This window comes from Pomacea canaliculata, linkage group LG10, assembly GCF_003073045.1.
Source record: "Pomacea canaliculata isolate SZHN2017 linkage group LG10, ASM307304v1, whole genome shotgun sequence".
Classification (NCBI taxonomy): domain Eukaryota; kingdom Metazoa; phylum Mollusca; class Gastropoda; order Architaenioglossa; family Ampullariidae; genus Pomacea; species Pomacea canaliculata.
This window is the reverse complement of record NC_037599.1, coordinates 16010602-16026882: the sequence shown is the minus strand read 5'-3', so window position 1 is coordinate 16026882 and position 16281 is coordinate 16010602. Positions and strand designations below refer to the sequence as shown.

Genomic DNA, 16281 nt, shown 5'->3' with positions numbered 1-16281 from the left:
TCAAAACTAAATGTCCTTTTGTGACAGTAGTATAGTAATAAGTTGACATAAAACTACGTACTTCGTTCTTTGTAATTAAAATGTCAATGCGAGAAATTCACCACTTTAAACATCACTTTGCTGACATATGACGACTGTCAGCCGCGGACCACCTGACTTATGCCCGGGGACCACTAGTGGTCCGCGGACCACACTTTGAGAACCACTGTCCTAACCTACCTTCATGACAGGAGCTGTCCGTCGCGTCGGTTCACGTGCCGGGTGTCCATAAAGTCTGTGGGCAATTTAAAATAGTTGTAACTTTGTAAGTATATGTAATAGAAAGAATCTGTAAAAATGATTAGAAAGCTTGATGTATCTATTTTTTTCTTGGAAGCTGTTTTTTAAATTTAACTTAAAATTACTTATTTTTTTTAGAAATTACTGTTGACCCATGGCTTCACTAGAAAAGAGAATAAATTACGTTCGTTGGTTGCCTATTCAAATCATGACAACGCGTAAAGGTAAGATTTTAAATATGAAGAGCAAAAGTCTTTACATTAATGGTACTACTCTTTCTCTTGTCTTAAATGCATAATAAAGATAATTTTTGCATGTATTAATTATTTCATTTTTTAAGACAAAAGCAACGATCAAAGGTCTGATTAGTAGGGTAACTACAATATTTACGATCAATAAATTTATACAAAGTGAATGTAATCTTCTCTAGTATTTCGACATCATGACATGGCAGATGAGATTTTTTTTATCGATTCCTACATCAGTAGAAATTTGCTGCCAAATCAGAAGCGCTAAATCGAAATTTTGTTATCACAAATCGTACATGTCTAAGTCTAACTGTAGATACATGCGCTTCTTCCATGCTATTTTGTACGTCACCCAAATACATTTAAATTTTATCAGCTAATGAATATGAAAGCAAGCAGTATACACTAATTAAGAAAATATATTCAAATTATATTGTCACTCTTGCAGTAACTGGATGCCCATTTGTGTTTTTAATATGATGTGAATGTCGTTTTTATTTGACAGATTGTTACGATTGTGGTTTCAAATATGACTTGTATATATATATACACACATACATGATTGTTATTATGTGATATTATTCTGATTTGTATGTATCCTGGGTGCAAATGCCCCTCCTAGCCGAATAAAGAGGTGATGACCAGTTGAATCATTTAGCGCTGTAATTGTGTTGCCACCCGAGCAGACAACAGCCAGTCGTTCGGTTGGTCCATCCTCCTTATGCTTCTCCGTTCTCTTTCGCAATCATTTCCTTCTTGGCCTGCTTTCTCAGGTCTCAGGTCTATACTTCTCCCACAGTCTGAAGATTTATGTTGCCAGTTGACAATCAGCCGCCATGGAAATCTCACTGATATGAGGGGGAGGTGAGTTTGGGCAATGGTCGATGTTGGTTTGTTTTGTTAGCACCATAATGTTGAATCTTTCATCATCATCATCCTTCCTCAGTCTGAAGATGTGAACAAAATGTTTCGGTGATGCTGCGCAGCTATTACACCTGTGAAAGTTAACTTTACTGCACTGTGAAAAGTTATAGAAGCGCTACCGCAATCTGGCGAATGAATGAAAATAACTATAATTATATATATATATAAAGCAAAAGGACAAAAGTAGTTTGCAATGACCATTTGTTATTGTGCTAAAACTGAATTTAATTTGTACTTCTTTGTCGAAGAACTGAATGCTGCATGTGAGAAGAAATATACCTAGCCATTGTGATGTCCACTATTTACAGCTATAAATGCATTAGATAAGCTTGTTAAAGTAAATTTAAAGCTACTGGGTTTCTTTTCATTGTGTGTCAGTTAGTACACCAAGTACACCACCAAGAAAGAAAAGCTCACACACGTACTAACTTTCCCCCTTCATTCTTTCCTTTGTATGTTTTGACAGACGACAAACCAACAAGAATTTAGTGTGGAAAAAGTTGTTTTATTTCTACACATAAATGCAAATGTTCATACAGGACCATGAGAAAAAGTGAATGGGGAGGGAGTCCACCAGTGGGGTGTGTGGGGGCCGGCCCACAAAGACTGGAAGCCCCTTCAACGCTTGGAAGTCGTCTGCTTAGCATGCTCTGACAATTTTCTCGTATCTTTCGTTTGGATTTGACAAATTTGCCATATCTTTTGTTTCGATCGGACAAATTTGCTACATCGTTTTGTTTCAAACAGCTGAAGAATAATATCCGCTAGAAGAAAACTTTAACTCCATTGATTAGACTTCAATCACAAAAATGAATATTATCCTTAAACTTTATCACATATGCAGGTAAAATCATAATGTATATGTATAATCAAACCAATTTAATTAACATTGGAATAACTGATGACTTGTAAAATTTCCACTTTAGGACACAAAAACAAAATCTTTACAGGTGAGTGTTCAAACCTACGCGAGAAAATTTTTTTTGTCGCACTGTTTGACTAATTAAACTTTAATAAAACACCTTAATTCGGATTTTTGTACAAGTATATCGTCTTCATTATAAGGTCTTTGTGGTAAAGATTATGGAGTGTGTTCTTAAGGGAATAGTTTAACATGCTACAGTAGACTGACTTAAGAAAGACTAAATCTTGGTTTAAAGATATGCAATATACAAGAGTCTTTTATAAAAGTTGAGGTTAACATACTTTCTGTGTTAAAACAATCAACAGATGAATAGGTCATATTGTATCTTGTGTCAGAGAGGAGGAACAAAGAGTTTTACAAGGTCCTCTTTTTCGGAGCAAGCTGACAGCCTCTTCCATAAAAAAATTAATCATTCAGTCTTGGAATGTTGTAAATGACAGAAACTACTGGATCATATGCTTGGGTCTAATGAAACGCTTGTTAAGTTGTATTCACAGAATGATGAGCTATATCACATCAAAGACAAGCTGAAGTTGAAAGTTTAGGTGAACAATAATCAGGAGTTTCGTGAGCGGAAAACACACGTATTATCAAAGTCAAAGACAAAATTGTCTCACACTGACAAATGGCACTTAAAAACAAAATAAAAACACCTTCTTATCACATCTTCGTACAGAGAAGCTGTAGAGTTAAGTTCGAAAGAACGGTGATCACCCTGACTCGCCATGCGTACAAGACTCAGGTGAACAAAATGCCCTCCTCCACCCATTTTTTCTTGATTAACAACCCCCATCCACTCATCATGCAACCCAAACAGCTGCCCCCTCAACACTATGTTATGCAGATTTACATCGGAAAGTATGGGGCACACTTTGGCTTGTTAAATATCAACGACTTGATTTCACCTGGCTGAAAAAGTTTCATATACTAGCGACATTTTTGTTGAGCATGCTAACAAGAATTTGGTGATGGCCTAGGAGAGAAATAAGAGGCGAAGTGGTTTCAAAATACATGTACAGAGAGACTGACATATTGCACGCGCGCGCGTGAAGGAGAGAATGTACACGATGAGAAGATTGTAAAGGAAAGGTAAAACTCAGACGCGCTCTGTTGTTTGCTGTCAACGAATCACATGGCATAGCGAAATAAACAGATTGTTATGCAAAAGATTCACACACTTCAGCAAAGGAGAAGTAGAAGAGAAAAGAGAAATACAACGAAGTCCGAGAAAGTCAAGTAGACGAGAACTAACCATTACTCCAAGCATGTTGCCAATATTCAGAGAAAAGGACAGTTGAGTCCTTTCTTTGAAAAATCTTCTAGTACATTATGATTTCTGAAGTAGAGAGCAGATAAGAGATATGAATCTTTAAAACAAGAAAATTCGACTAAGATTTAAGCTTTAAAAAGTCTTATTCCGAACTATTTTTCGTACATTTAAAATAATTCAATTTTTTTAAAGACAATAATTTTTGAAAATTTTATAAATTATGTTTTTACTGTATTTTATTGAGAACTATATTTTTCTGAGAATTCGTGCTTACATTAAATTCAAAATCCAGAGTTATATTGTGTTCAGAACTATTTCTATCTCTGTATAAGAAATATTTCTCTTTTCATAAACTTCTATAGTACCTAAGCGTACTCATGAAAAAGTGACTACATACCTAAAGCTAAATAAAACCCTTTCTATGAGCTTGCACCTACGCAAGCAAGCATGCAAACAACATTGGAAATACTAAACAATGCACATACTCAATAACATCGTCCGAAGCAAAACGAAGAAAAATGAGTTGTGTAAGATGTAACAACTTTCATTAATGACTCATCTGACAATAACAACTTGTAAGTGCCACTCAGCTAGAGGCAACCAAGACTATAAACAAGCTAGCACTTGTCACAGGACATTGAGCTTACTTCACTGTCTACTGCCAGACATCTTGTGCTTCTTTTCTCTTTAATCCGATAACTGATGTTAACATTAATATGCTTTATTCCCTATAATCTGCCAATAAAATATTATGGGTTATTTTTCCAAAATATTGGACGGCATAGCAGTTTTCACATTGAAATCAATTAACAAACTATCTACTTTATTTTTCCAACGTGCAGATTTGTTGTACGATTTAAACAACCATATCACACTTACTCTAATAAACTGATCTCTTAAGATATCTCGATTCTTCTTCTAACAACAATAACGGGAAAGGTGCTATGCACTGAATATAGTCTGTGAACTAAGACATCAAACAATCCTATCAGAAGTTGTTTTAAATAAAAAAATATTTAAGTTAGAATAAGATAAACAGAGATACAGTTGATAGTAGGCAAGTTACTATCTTCCTTACGAGCTGTTATGCAGATTGCTACAGACTAGTGTGCATCCGAGGTCTTCATGGTGAGTTTTAAATTGTCTCAAGTGCCACACTAACTTGTAAACTGATAAATCGTCTAGTTTCTTATCAGGTTTATGCAGGCACATGGTTTCTATTAAGAGCGAATGCTACCTTAGTACTTTCACTAAGAGTGGAATGTTGTACACACGCCATGACTTCAAGACAAAGCAGGGTGGACAGGACTTTTCCAATGACACGGTTGTTATATACAGATTCCTAAGTGAATAACTTGGCAGTTTGGGAGACGAGGGTCTGAAACACATTCTCCCCCAGACATAGCAAGGTGTGAAGCTGGAACATGGATAAAGTCAACTAATTACCTTTACTTTAGCCTTGACGATGTGCTCACCCATAGTTCAACTTGAATTAGCGGGTTGGACTGTATCCATAGCGATCGTTTGGTCAGATTAAGGAAATAAGTACCGTGCAATGGCATTAACTCTTTAATTGTGTTATTTGATGAACGTGCACTGAGTGGGGGCTTTAAGAAATCCTTAATAGTCTTAGAGAAGCAAGTAATATTAAAATAATAATAATAATAATAATAATAATTTGTTCTGAGCAAATGTCACTAACTCGCTTTCTTATAAATTTTATTTACATCTAACAACGTCTATCGGAACAGAGTTGCAGGAACAAAAAATATACTCACTACATGCATTAAAATGGAAAAGTGTGTATGTGTGAGTGAGAGAGGGAGAGAGGAAGATCACCGAGACTTTGAGAGATACATTCTGAGTGCACACATTGTTTAGTGGTTACGTCGACTAACAAACATAGGATAGGAGAGGGGTAGGTAGGAAGGTAGGAAGATACGCCAGGGTTAGGGTTAGAGCTGAAAATAAGAGACCGGAAATAGAGGGATACGATCCCAGTACTACAAGAGCTAATGAAGAATTGACCTGTTGGCGCATTGCTAGTCACAGTTCTGTCCAGTGTAAAGGTTCGCTGTGATGACAGCTGAAAAAGGCTTTTTTCTCAGGTATTTGCACAAAAAACTTTAACCTCAAATCTCAAAGCAGTGCAGAAAGGACGATGTTGCAAACGTATGTTCAAGTATCTGCACATTCACAACAAACAAAATTGTTTAACAGATGTCTGGTCAAGGTATGTACACTACACAAATCATAATACTTCCAGTCCAACAGCTTAACATCTGTATAATATGTATGGTACACTATCAAAACAATCACTGTTGCATCACAGACAAAAAACAATAATCAACGATATATGTCAAAAAGAAAGTAATTTGCATAAAGAGTTGTCTAACGTACAGAAATGCTGCACTACACAGACGACCAACAACAAATGCTACCTGAAGTCATACGGAAATTCTTGTATGAATTCACAGATGTGGATTATCCTTCTGTTGTGGTGTTGCTGCTGTACTTTATTTTTTTTTTTTTTTAAAAAGTGGGTTCTCGATTGCAACAAACCAAAATTCAGACTGTTTCATATCTGAAAAATCTCCGAAAAGCTGTAGCAGTGTTCTGCTTTCATATTGTGCGTCTGATTATTTGTTGTTTCTGGTCACGTGTTCCTCGTGTCACCTTGCTGCTGCTGTTCATCGGTGCTCCACCTGCTGATACTACATTTCTTGCAAGGTGTTACGAGTATTGCTCATCATATCGCTTTTGTTTTCGACACATAATTTGATCATTTGGAAAGACTTTTGAACAAATCAACGTATGACATGATGGAAGTTTTTTTTAAAAAAAAAACCACAACAAAATATATAATGATTTCGGAATCTCGACTGTTATTCGAGATTTCTTTCCCTTGATACTACTTTTGCATTTACTTTCCTTAGAACTGTACAATTACCTTCTTCCACTCATATTGCAACGGTGCACCATAGGCCAAGTGTTTGGCGAGGTGACGATAGAATTAGAGAGGTACAAAGCTCTGAAGATATTCTGCCTTGCATAGGAAACAAAATAGATGCGATGAATTAAAACATCTCTGATATAACTGTACATTTTTCACTGGCTTTCAACGAATCTTATTCATAAAGTGACATGAGTTATTAATACTACATCAGCTTCTGAGTTGCAGTTGAACATGGGAGAGAGGCTGTAAAAGTTGTTGCTGTACGATTTTCTTGGAAATCACTAGATATCTGGCAAGCGTTTGTCTCCGTTACACTTTCCCTTTGTTTATCTTTCATATGGGTGCGTGACAACACCCCACAGCAAAATTAAATATTCACAAAGTTCATCTCTAAAGACAACCAAAATCATAGAAAGACTGTGTGGTTTCTGTGAAGCTTGACTTGTTGTGAATAAATGTATATACAAAGAAACTCAAGCAGATCTCTCTATCTGCGGTCTTTTAAATGCAAAGTCATCTAAATGCTTGAACTGCTAAATGCCCATGAAATAATCTCTCGCTCGTTATCCTGTCTGCGTGTCCGTCTCTCTGGCGTCACCATAGCAACAGTGCGATGGTTGACAGCTCCATAGGCACAAACGCACACGTGTGTGCACATGAATGCATTCACTCGCGTACGCACGCAGTCACACACACATTCACAATCTCTCTCTCTCACACACAAGAAAAGTGTTTAAAGATGGTCCACTTGCTGTAACATGTCCGCTCCAGTGAGAAGAATGATGCTGAAGACTGAATGTAACAGGTGTATATACAAGTTTGTATTGCAAAAACTAAATACTGGAAAATATTTTTAGTGCATAAAATACGTCACACATAAGTAGCGTACCTAAAAGACAAATTCCAGAGATACATCACGGGTCTCAATTATGTATGTGTGTATTTATATATAATATACACACGATACGTAAATATCATTTCGATACGGAGGATAGGGATGGGCAGTAATGTTCGTGCGCATCGGTGCTGTATGGAAGATTAGAGGAGGCTGAGGGAGGAGAAGGGACAAACCTGTACAGTAACGTGAAACAACACATTGGTGCGCTACGTGCATGAGCGCGTCACAAGAAACGAGGCCCGACTTATCACAGAAGTTTGAAACGGGGGGCTCGACATCGAGTACTGTATGTCAAACGAGACATGCGCAGTGTAGACCTCAGAGCATTACCTCTAGGGGAGGTCAGTCAATTCCAACCTCCAGGGGTTATCGACGCTGACTCTCAACCATCTCTAGCATAGACCGTGGCTGACTCCCAAGAAGCCTGTCCTGTCACGTGCAGCCACTGGCTGACTCAACCATCTCTACCATCACCTGTCTGTGGCTGACTCACAACGAAGGTATCTTTCACCGCCATCATACTTCCGGTGGCTGACTTGCTCAACTATGTAAAGGAAGTCAGTCCATGGATGACAAACCATCTGTGCGAAATTGTTTCCCAATACGACTCTGCCATAACGACGCTTACTTGCTTAAAATAATATCGAGAAAAATTAAAACGAAGCAAACTGCTTGTGGTGTAACGGACATGATACTGCAAAATAAGGGGAAATACTGTTTGAACAAGTCAACAAAAATTGTAAGAAACGTTGAAACTGAAATGAATGAATGCTGGAAATGTATAATTTAAACAAACTACAAAATAATAGAGAAAACAATGCAAAAACCTTAAAAATCATTAATACATTTCACGAAACAATGAAACACACATATCACATATTCACGGGCACACAAACACACATTCAGGCATACACCAATGTATGCTAAATACACGATGTATATGTGAAAGCAGGGCTACTCAGTCAAAATGAACAGATCGTTAATTTAAGAAGTTAAATCAGCACATTGATCATGACTGAAAGCCAAGAACTCTCCCTGCACCATTATTTTCTACATCACAATTTCTCATCGAGTAAGCTTCCTTAGAATCTTGCTTTTGTTACACAGAAGTGTGACGAAACCTTGAAGTGTTCAGCATCTCCTACTCACCTACACCATAACTGTTCTTGGGATAAGAAGCCAGTCAGCCTATCACCACTTTCAAGTCACAGCAGGGGTCAAACCCTTAATTAAGCCAAGCCAAAATAAGAATCAGAGGTTTGGGGGACTCCAAGGCATACAATTAATTAATCGCGAATAAAATGTCAGGAGGCTATGTGTACTTTTTTCTTGAATCATCGTCCTTTTACTCTGGTGGTTTGGTTAGTTGGAGCACGTGAACCAGCGATGCCCGCTGATACACATGGTCCGGCCGGTTTGGACGCCGAGGATGCGAGGAAAGGTCAAAGGCCAGACGCGAAATTTTGAGCAAAAAGCGCAGGCGAATGTTTCTCCCTGATCCTCCAATCACAGCACAGCGCTCAGTGTCTGCCAGGTCCTTGCGGCCCGCGCTCGGTCGTGTTTCGAGAACATGCATTGCGAGCATGCGCAGAAAACAGAAGCACTGAAAGCAGCACCACAAAACAGGTAATAAAGTGTAGCACACGTGACAGAGCGCTCGGTAATGTTGCAAAAGTAAAGTGTAGCACACGTGACTGCGCTCCGTAACATTGCAAAATGAGTCGCACGCGAGTCTATTGCTGTTCTCGAGGAAAAAACATACAAATAGTAACAACGGGCCTGGTAGACGTTTGGCACATGAACTTCACTTCCAGTGCTGACCGCACGTGCTTTTATTTGCATTCTTTGAGCCAGCGCGGACCCTTCAGTCCCCCTCCCGCTGCTAGTGTCGCACGGTTCGATGCACTCGAGCTGGTCTTCGGGGGACGGGAGGGTGGCTGCCTGCGTCCAGGATACGGTCCGTTGCAGTCGTCTGAAGGCAAGAATGAATATGGAGACAGGTGCCTCTGACAGAAGCCAAATAAATGTAGGAAGATCTTTGGTTGTTTCGGTCTTGCATCTTGCATCTTGCATCCGAATCTCCGAAAAGCTCACGGGGCTCTCAAAACTCCTTCAGTGGACCAGCAACGAAGCAGCTTTTAAACAAATGTTTGTTACAAATATGTAAACAATCAAGATGTATGTGTATGCGAGTGTGTGTGTGTGAGAGAGAGAGGAAAACACTTTTATTGATGATGAAGCAAGTTTGTGTAAACAAAACTCAGTCTTGTTCTCTGTCAAAACATCGATCCTGTGTCGGCACCTATTTACATGCTTAGTATCAATTTTGTGGCTGCTTCCATTTGTTTCTGGAAAAGAAATAATTTACAGAAAATGTCTGTCTTTCGAAGTATTCACAGAACTTCATCGATGCCAGAAAATCCAAGGTAAAGATCATCGTCAAAACTAACAATTTTTCTCCTCCATGTCAGATGACCTATCATCCTCACTGCCTGTAGACACTTTAAAATTGTAGATTATACCAGACATTAAAAACATGTTGATACTACAAAAATTCACACAAAGCTCAATATAAATAAAACCATTCCTCTGTTGTGAGGTGAGACATTTATGTCCTAGGTATATCAATTCCTTAACATTACTTTTTACAGTTTGATTTTCTTCCCGAATATGTTTGTTTTCTATCCGGCAATTTGTTTGATCATTTGGTGTACATAGAACTTTCCAGGCACTTTCAGCGGCTCACAATGTCAGCAGGTGAGGCATGACAACCGTCACACCTGCACGAATCTGTCGTGCTCTCTGTTGTCCATCCTGAAGGCTGTTTGAGATTGTGCAGGGACAACTCCTTTAAGGGACTCAAAGGGAAACAAAAGCACAGGGACACGTTAGACAGCGAGACTCGCGGGGCTGGGGCAAGGCTTCACTTCAAAGTAACACCTGCCAGACATACCTGGCGCCTGCTACCATCCTCCTTCAACTCCGAAGTTCAAGGCCACCTGCCCTGTGCGTGTACAGGACGTTTGTTCTCAGACGCAGTTCTGGGTGCACCCGGCAGACGAGGGGTGCAGGCTGAGGTCAAGGACAGGAGTAGCACGTCACGTGCACTGATGTGACATAATGCAGTTGCGTCTGCTCTCTGCATCACTTTTGAGGTCAAGTGGCATCAAGTCAATGGTCATCTTGGGGTCACGGCCTTGATTGCATTCGCTGTCCTGTTAAGAAAGAACTCTGACTGTAGTTCATGTAGGTTTGGTCACGAATTACAACCTTCCAGGCATATACTTATATACTATCTTTTGGAATAAGAAAAAATCCAAAAAGTATAAAAATTAAAATCATCATCATGGAAATCTACTACTTATATCTGTTGTTATATAATGGAAAGAATTTATAGCACTCATGCAAATATAGACAATGAAAAAAATCATAAGAAACTCTGTATATGCAAGATGCAGATGAATATATTAAAGATGTCAAGCTTGAGGAAATAAAGGGACACAACTGAAGGAAAGTTTATTGCATGCATAGAATCCTGCCCTGTCTGAGGGTCAGTTGCCTCTCGTCTGTGTTCTCCGTTTTCTGACCATGCATCATGCTTTCTGCTGTGTCTTCTCTGTGTTCTTGCTCGTGGGTCTCATAGCCGGCCCACTTTGTTCTCTACACTGGTCTTTTTGGTTTTGGCCCACCTCACTTTCTTCACCTGCTCTTTGATTCTCCAGTCCCATTTCACCGAATATACATACTGGCTCTCGTCATTCTCTACATTGGTCACTGTACTAACTATACTTACTTCACTGACTAGAGTGGACCACTTCCCTGACTATATTGGCCCACCACTCTCTATACTGACTCTTTTACTCACCGTCTTGGCCTCTGCACTCAATGTACTGACCCACGCTGCTGACGTATTGGCAGACTTTGCTCACTGTACTGGCCCACTGTATTTACTGTACTGGCCCACTTTTACTCACTGTACCCCTGCAGTTCGGTCACTACCTCATAATTGTACTGACACGGTCCATTTCTAACCTTTCCACAGCTATAAGTAACACTACTCAGCAATGTCTCTACCACGGACAGCTGGCTCCTAAGGTGAGTCCAAGACCATTTTTCGCACAAAAAATGCTTTTTTTCGAACAGTCGCGTAGTGAAGTGAGTGCTGCTGGCTAAGAAGGCCCTTTACTTGACTTTACCGCATAAAAAGAGTATATAAACAGTTTGTTTTGTTTGCTGGATACAGCAATTCTTACTTGTACTACAGTTAACCACATCGCCACCAGTTCGCCACCAACACAACGTTTCTACAAAATGTATGAACATCTAACAGTATATGCTGTAGAAAAGCTGCCCAAGTATTGCATTGATTGTTCTACTTTGTTTTGTGAAGTAAATTTTAGGCGAAAAAAATGTAAAGAGGAATGTTGAGGGCTTTTACCAAGAAAATATACACAGAAACAAAGAAAAAAAATGAATAAGGTGATCTCATGAAACCTGAAGATATTAAAATATTAAGTGTTTGGTGTGAATTACAGGGAGACTGGCGTGCTTGGCACAAACTGCAGTGTGTTTGAGTTAAATCACTGTTTTGGGATGTTTGTAATGAATTATAATGCGGTTGCCCTGACTAACAAGATGCAGATTGTATGAAGAACTCTCCTCACCATCACTGCCTTTGACCTGAACGATTCATCATTACTGGTGATGTTTCTGATAATTTAAAGCAGTCATTTCACGTAGATACAAACTTAATATATATAAAATACAGTTAATTCATTTGCTTTCAAAGTGGACAAATTACAAAAAAATTAAGAATTTTGTTTACTCAAGCAAAGTACCAAAATGTGGCATAATGTGTGAGCGGAACACTAATTTGTAAAGTGATCGTGTTTATCATCACATGCGCACGTGCACATATATTGTGCAAGCTCCTCGTGTACGGGCGTGAACACTTGAAAGAAGTCATGTCCATTTATGCAAATGCCCATGTCCATAGATGCATGAAAGAAAAGCCAGGTAGAGAGGTAAAATGGTTACCATAGATACTGCTTACGTTGGGTGAGAGTTGAGTTTTTGACAAACAAAAGAAAGAAAAGAGCATTCAAAATGGAAGAGTTGAGAATAAAACACTGTGGTGTCACCCATGAGGTTAAAGGCATTCAAGACGCATGCATGCTCAGGCAAAACTAAACATTAAAAACTCGACCAAAGGTGCTCGTCTATGTATATGTTCATGCACATGGATTCAAAAGCTGCATCTGTGGCTTTGACAGCAAACAAAACAAAGTCACAAAAGCGAGTGCTACAGCCAGACAAACCACAGCAGCAAATGAATGTCAAATATGAAAATTAAAAAAGCAATGCATTTGATGAGAATAACTACTTTGCACTTTTGTAATATTGCTAGTAATACCAGAGATACCTTTTGTCCATCTCCGAGAATGTGTTGTACCCGTGATTCAAAGAATACCATTGCTATGCTTTTAAATACAATCGTTTCAAAGATTTATAAACCAATGATTTGTTCTGGTTTAAAACTTGTTTTTTGTAAACAAATTGATTTTCTTGTTTATGTTTTCGATTGAAAATGATGCAGTTGCATTTTAGACTTGTGGTATTCCTCTGAGATGAACGTATTCCAAACACCAAGATGTGATAAAATAAAATCGGGATGTTCGACATCACATTGTCGGAAATGAACTCTTTAATATTAGCATCTGGCCGAAAATCTCCCAGGGACGAGGGCAAAGGTCATCTGGAGCGGGCAGCTAACTTACTTCCTCGGAAGAGAGGTCGTTGACCCCACAGTCGCCACAGGTTCCCCATGACAACAGGCAGGACTTTCCCTTGGGGGAAGCAGTGAGAAGCGTGAAGTCAAAGACACGACCCCCGACCCCCATATCGGGGGACCCAGGAGGGACAGGCGAGGACCCCGGTGCCGGATAGTCTGTCGGGGGACCAAGATGTGCATCAGTACTAGCCTGGGAGGATGCCTTAGGCAGGGGATCATAGGAAAGATAGTTTTGCGGATGAGTGTCAAAGGTCAAGGGTGAGTACAAAGGGTCAAGGTAAATCTGTGGAGACGGACTGGGTGGCTGTTGACTGAATTGTTTGAAGCAGCTTTGAATATAGCCATGGGGTGGTGTTGGAATGAATGCAACATCATCATAAGCCATCCGAGGCACCTGATAAAAGAATATTTCTTTGCAAGAGAGGAATAGTTTTCGCTTGACAGTTAATGTTATAAAAAGCCAACGATTTAAAAGCGTTTTATACGAACTAAGTCTTCAAGGCTGTTCCTTTTACTGCTCCCCCTCCCCACCTACAGTAAACATCACTTGTTCAGTAGCTAACTTTTCAAACAATATAGAGATTAGTTTGTATTAGTTCATTTGACATATTTGACATTTATCTCATATTGTCATTCAAACAAGCGACTATTCCAAATATTTCCTATGAAAAAATTGTCAGTTCAGGTGAAACTGTTTGTTGAAGGCCTTTTATTATGGAAAACTTTTCCAATAAACTAGTTTGCTATCAAAAAAATAATTTTCCAAAATTGCACGGATGTCATTGCTTGGTTTATGGGATAGGTCTTGAAACACCATTAGTCTGACTTGAACTAAGAGCTCATACTTTAGATAACGAAATGGTAACACTAAACTCATCTGCATGAGATCGAAGCCATCTGATGTTAGCCATGCAGTCAGAAATAATAATATCCTTATTATTTTTATTGAATTATGGGAACTAATGATTGAACTCAGCTGTTTTTCACTCAATTTAATGTTTAACCATGACTATAAATGTAACAAAACAAAAAATTGATTCATAAAAAAGGCATCTTTCTATGAGGCTACTTTGCAATACAATTCTAACTACAGTGATTTTTCTCTAAACTATAACTACTGTTGTCTGTTTAAAGCTACTTGAAGTGAGTTCTAATCAGTGTACATATATAGGCCTTCTGTCTGCAATTTTAGTTAGTGTGATGGCTAAGGTATTGCTGATAAATATGACATGAGGCTACACAACACTCCACATGGTTACTAAGTGCAGTGTCACACAGTAATACACTCATACACTGCCAAGTCATGACTAAATTGGTTCAAACAGCATTGATTACTAACATTCCATTATATATATACACACAAACACTTTCCCAATAAAATCCTTTTTTTGTGTATCTTTAGTTTCCACTTCCATTTAAATCCTGCCAGAAAAGATTCTTCTTAATTGTATTTAAAGGATAGTCTGCAGTCATACACACGTGAAACGATCTTGAATCACAGAAAACTTTCAAATAATTAGGTGACTGTGTTTACCTGTCACCTGTGTGGTGAATTCTCTTGGCCATGCAAAGGCACATAACACTGCACGCACACAGCGCACACAAAATGACAAAATGGCAGCCGGACTGATCTTACCATTGTAGGAATTGTGGACAAGATGTGATGTCACTCTTCAAACAGCAACACAAGAAAACATCTACACCTGCTCTAGATGAAATTCAATTGCAAAAGCCACACCAATCTCACAAGCATGCACGTCTCTGGTGGAAGATCCTGTAAAGGTTGTTTATAATTCAAGGGTGATGACAGGATGGATGAGCTTTTGGTGGACTGCAAACATAGTCACTGTATGTCTGACACCTCAGGTCACTCTGTGTCACAACATTAATATAAGCAGCAAAAGCAGCATTACTCCACACTACTTTGTGCACACTGCCGCAGTTGTTTGATGAGCATATAAAATGAAATTATGCCTCGTTACATACAGTTTGGATGATAGCAAGATTTGACATGAAGATTTATTGTATATGACACATGTGGACAGCAAACTTACAAACCATTTCAAAGCAAGTGAACAGCTAGTGAGCCCTAAGTGCTGCTGAAGTTTTCTGCAATATCACCTGCATGATGGACTGAGTAATCCTTTTCATACTTTTTTGCACATAGTGTTCTTACTTCCTACAGTGTCATGTGCACAAAATTACATAAATGTATGTGTGTGTATGTGTGTGTGAGAGAGAGTGACCATACAAAGCATTATGACCTCTAAGAGATCTCTTCTCATGTGTGCACTTGTCTGACCTCTGAGTTTCCAGATTTTCTTCTTCATTTGCTTGCTTGAGTGTTTATTTCCTTTCCATACATAAATGCTGGGTATGTCCTGAAAACTAAGCACATTCTATCTGATTTCCTTCATGTCAAAATTCCATTTTCCTTTTATTTGATTATACCGTGAAAAAAACTTCGAAGTTAAGCTAAGGTTTTGTTATGACCAAATGCACCTCCGACAGCTGTCTGCTTGTGATTCCAGACAGAAACCCAAAAGGTGAAAGCCATACTAGAGTATAATGTTTAAAATAACTGTTTCCATGAGCCTGAAGAAAACATTTTCCTACGATCCGAGTGAAAAATCCCGATCCCTCCTGTTAAAGATGCAAGTCATCTAAAATGACCATACTCAGAACCTGACATCATTTGTATGTTGACTAATGAGGATGTTAATAGTACAAATCCCTCGGCCTGTCGTGGACGGGAACTGTGGATCTTCAGAAAAATCGTATTTACAAGGAGAAATAGTTGGGTACATAATATTTCCTATTAAAAGACCCTCGGTTTGATGATTTCTTCCTAGAACTTACAGTCAAGGGTAACACTGTTCTTTTATAATCTAATATTAATACTTCACAACACTCATTTCAAAATTTACCAAAAATATAATGTGTATAGTTATAAATTATATATTTGTACAAAAAAAATTAATGAAACAATT

At 38.7% G+C, this 16281-nt stretch overlaps 1 protein-coding gene across 7 annotated transcripts in view; it reads right to left on the bottom strand.

Annotated features, from left to right (window-relative positions):
* Nucleotides 1-1935: 1935 nt before the first annotated feature.
* The window catches only part of LOC112573563, a 115566-nt gene continuing 101220 nt past the window's right edge, over nt 1936-16281 (bottom strand). For 6 of the 7 annotated variants that reach the window (XM_025254045.1, XM_025254044.1, XM_025254048.1 and 3 more), the window contains 2 exons: nt 13278-13447; nt 1936-10715 (listed from right to left, as the gene is read on the bottom strand). In XM_025254045.1, the coding sequence (XP_025109830.1) occupies nt 10599-10715; nt 13278-13447 (287 nt within the window). In that variant the 3' untranslated portion in view covers nt 1936-10598. The remainder of the gene's footprint in view (nt 10716-13277; nt 13448-16281) is intronic. The other variant, XM_025254049.1, reaches the window with a different exon arrangement.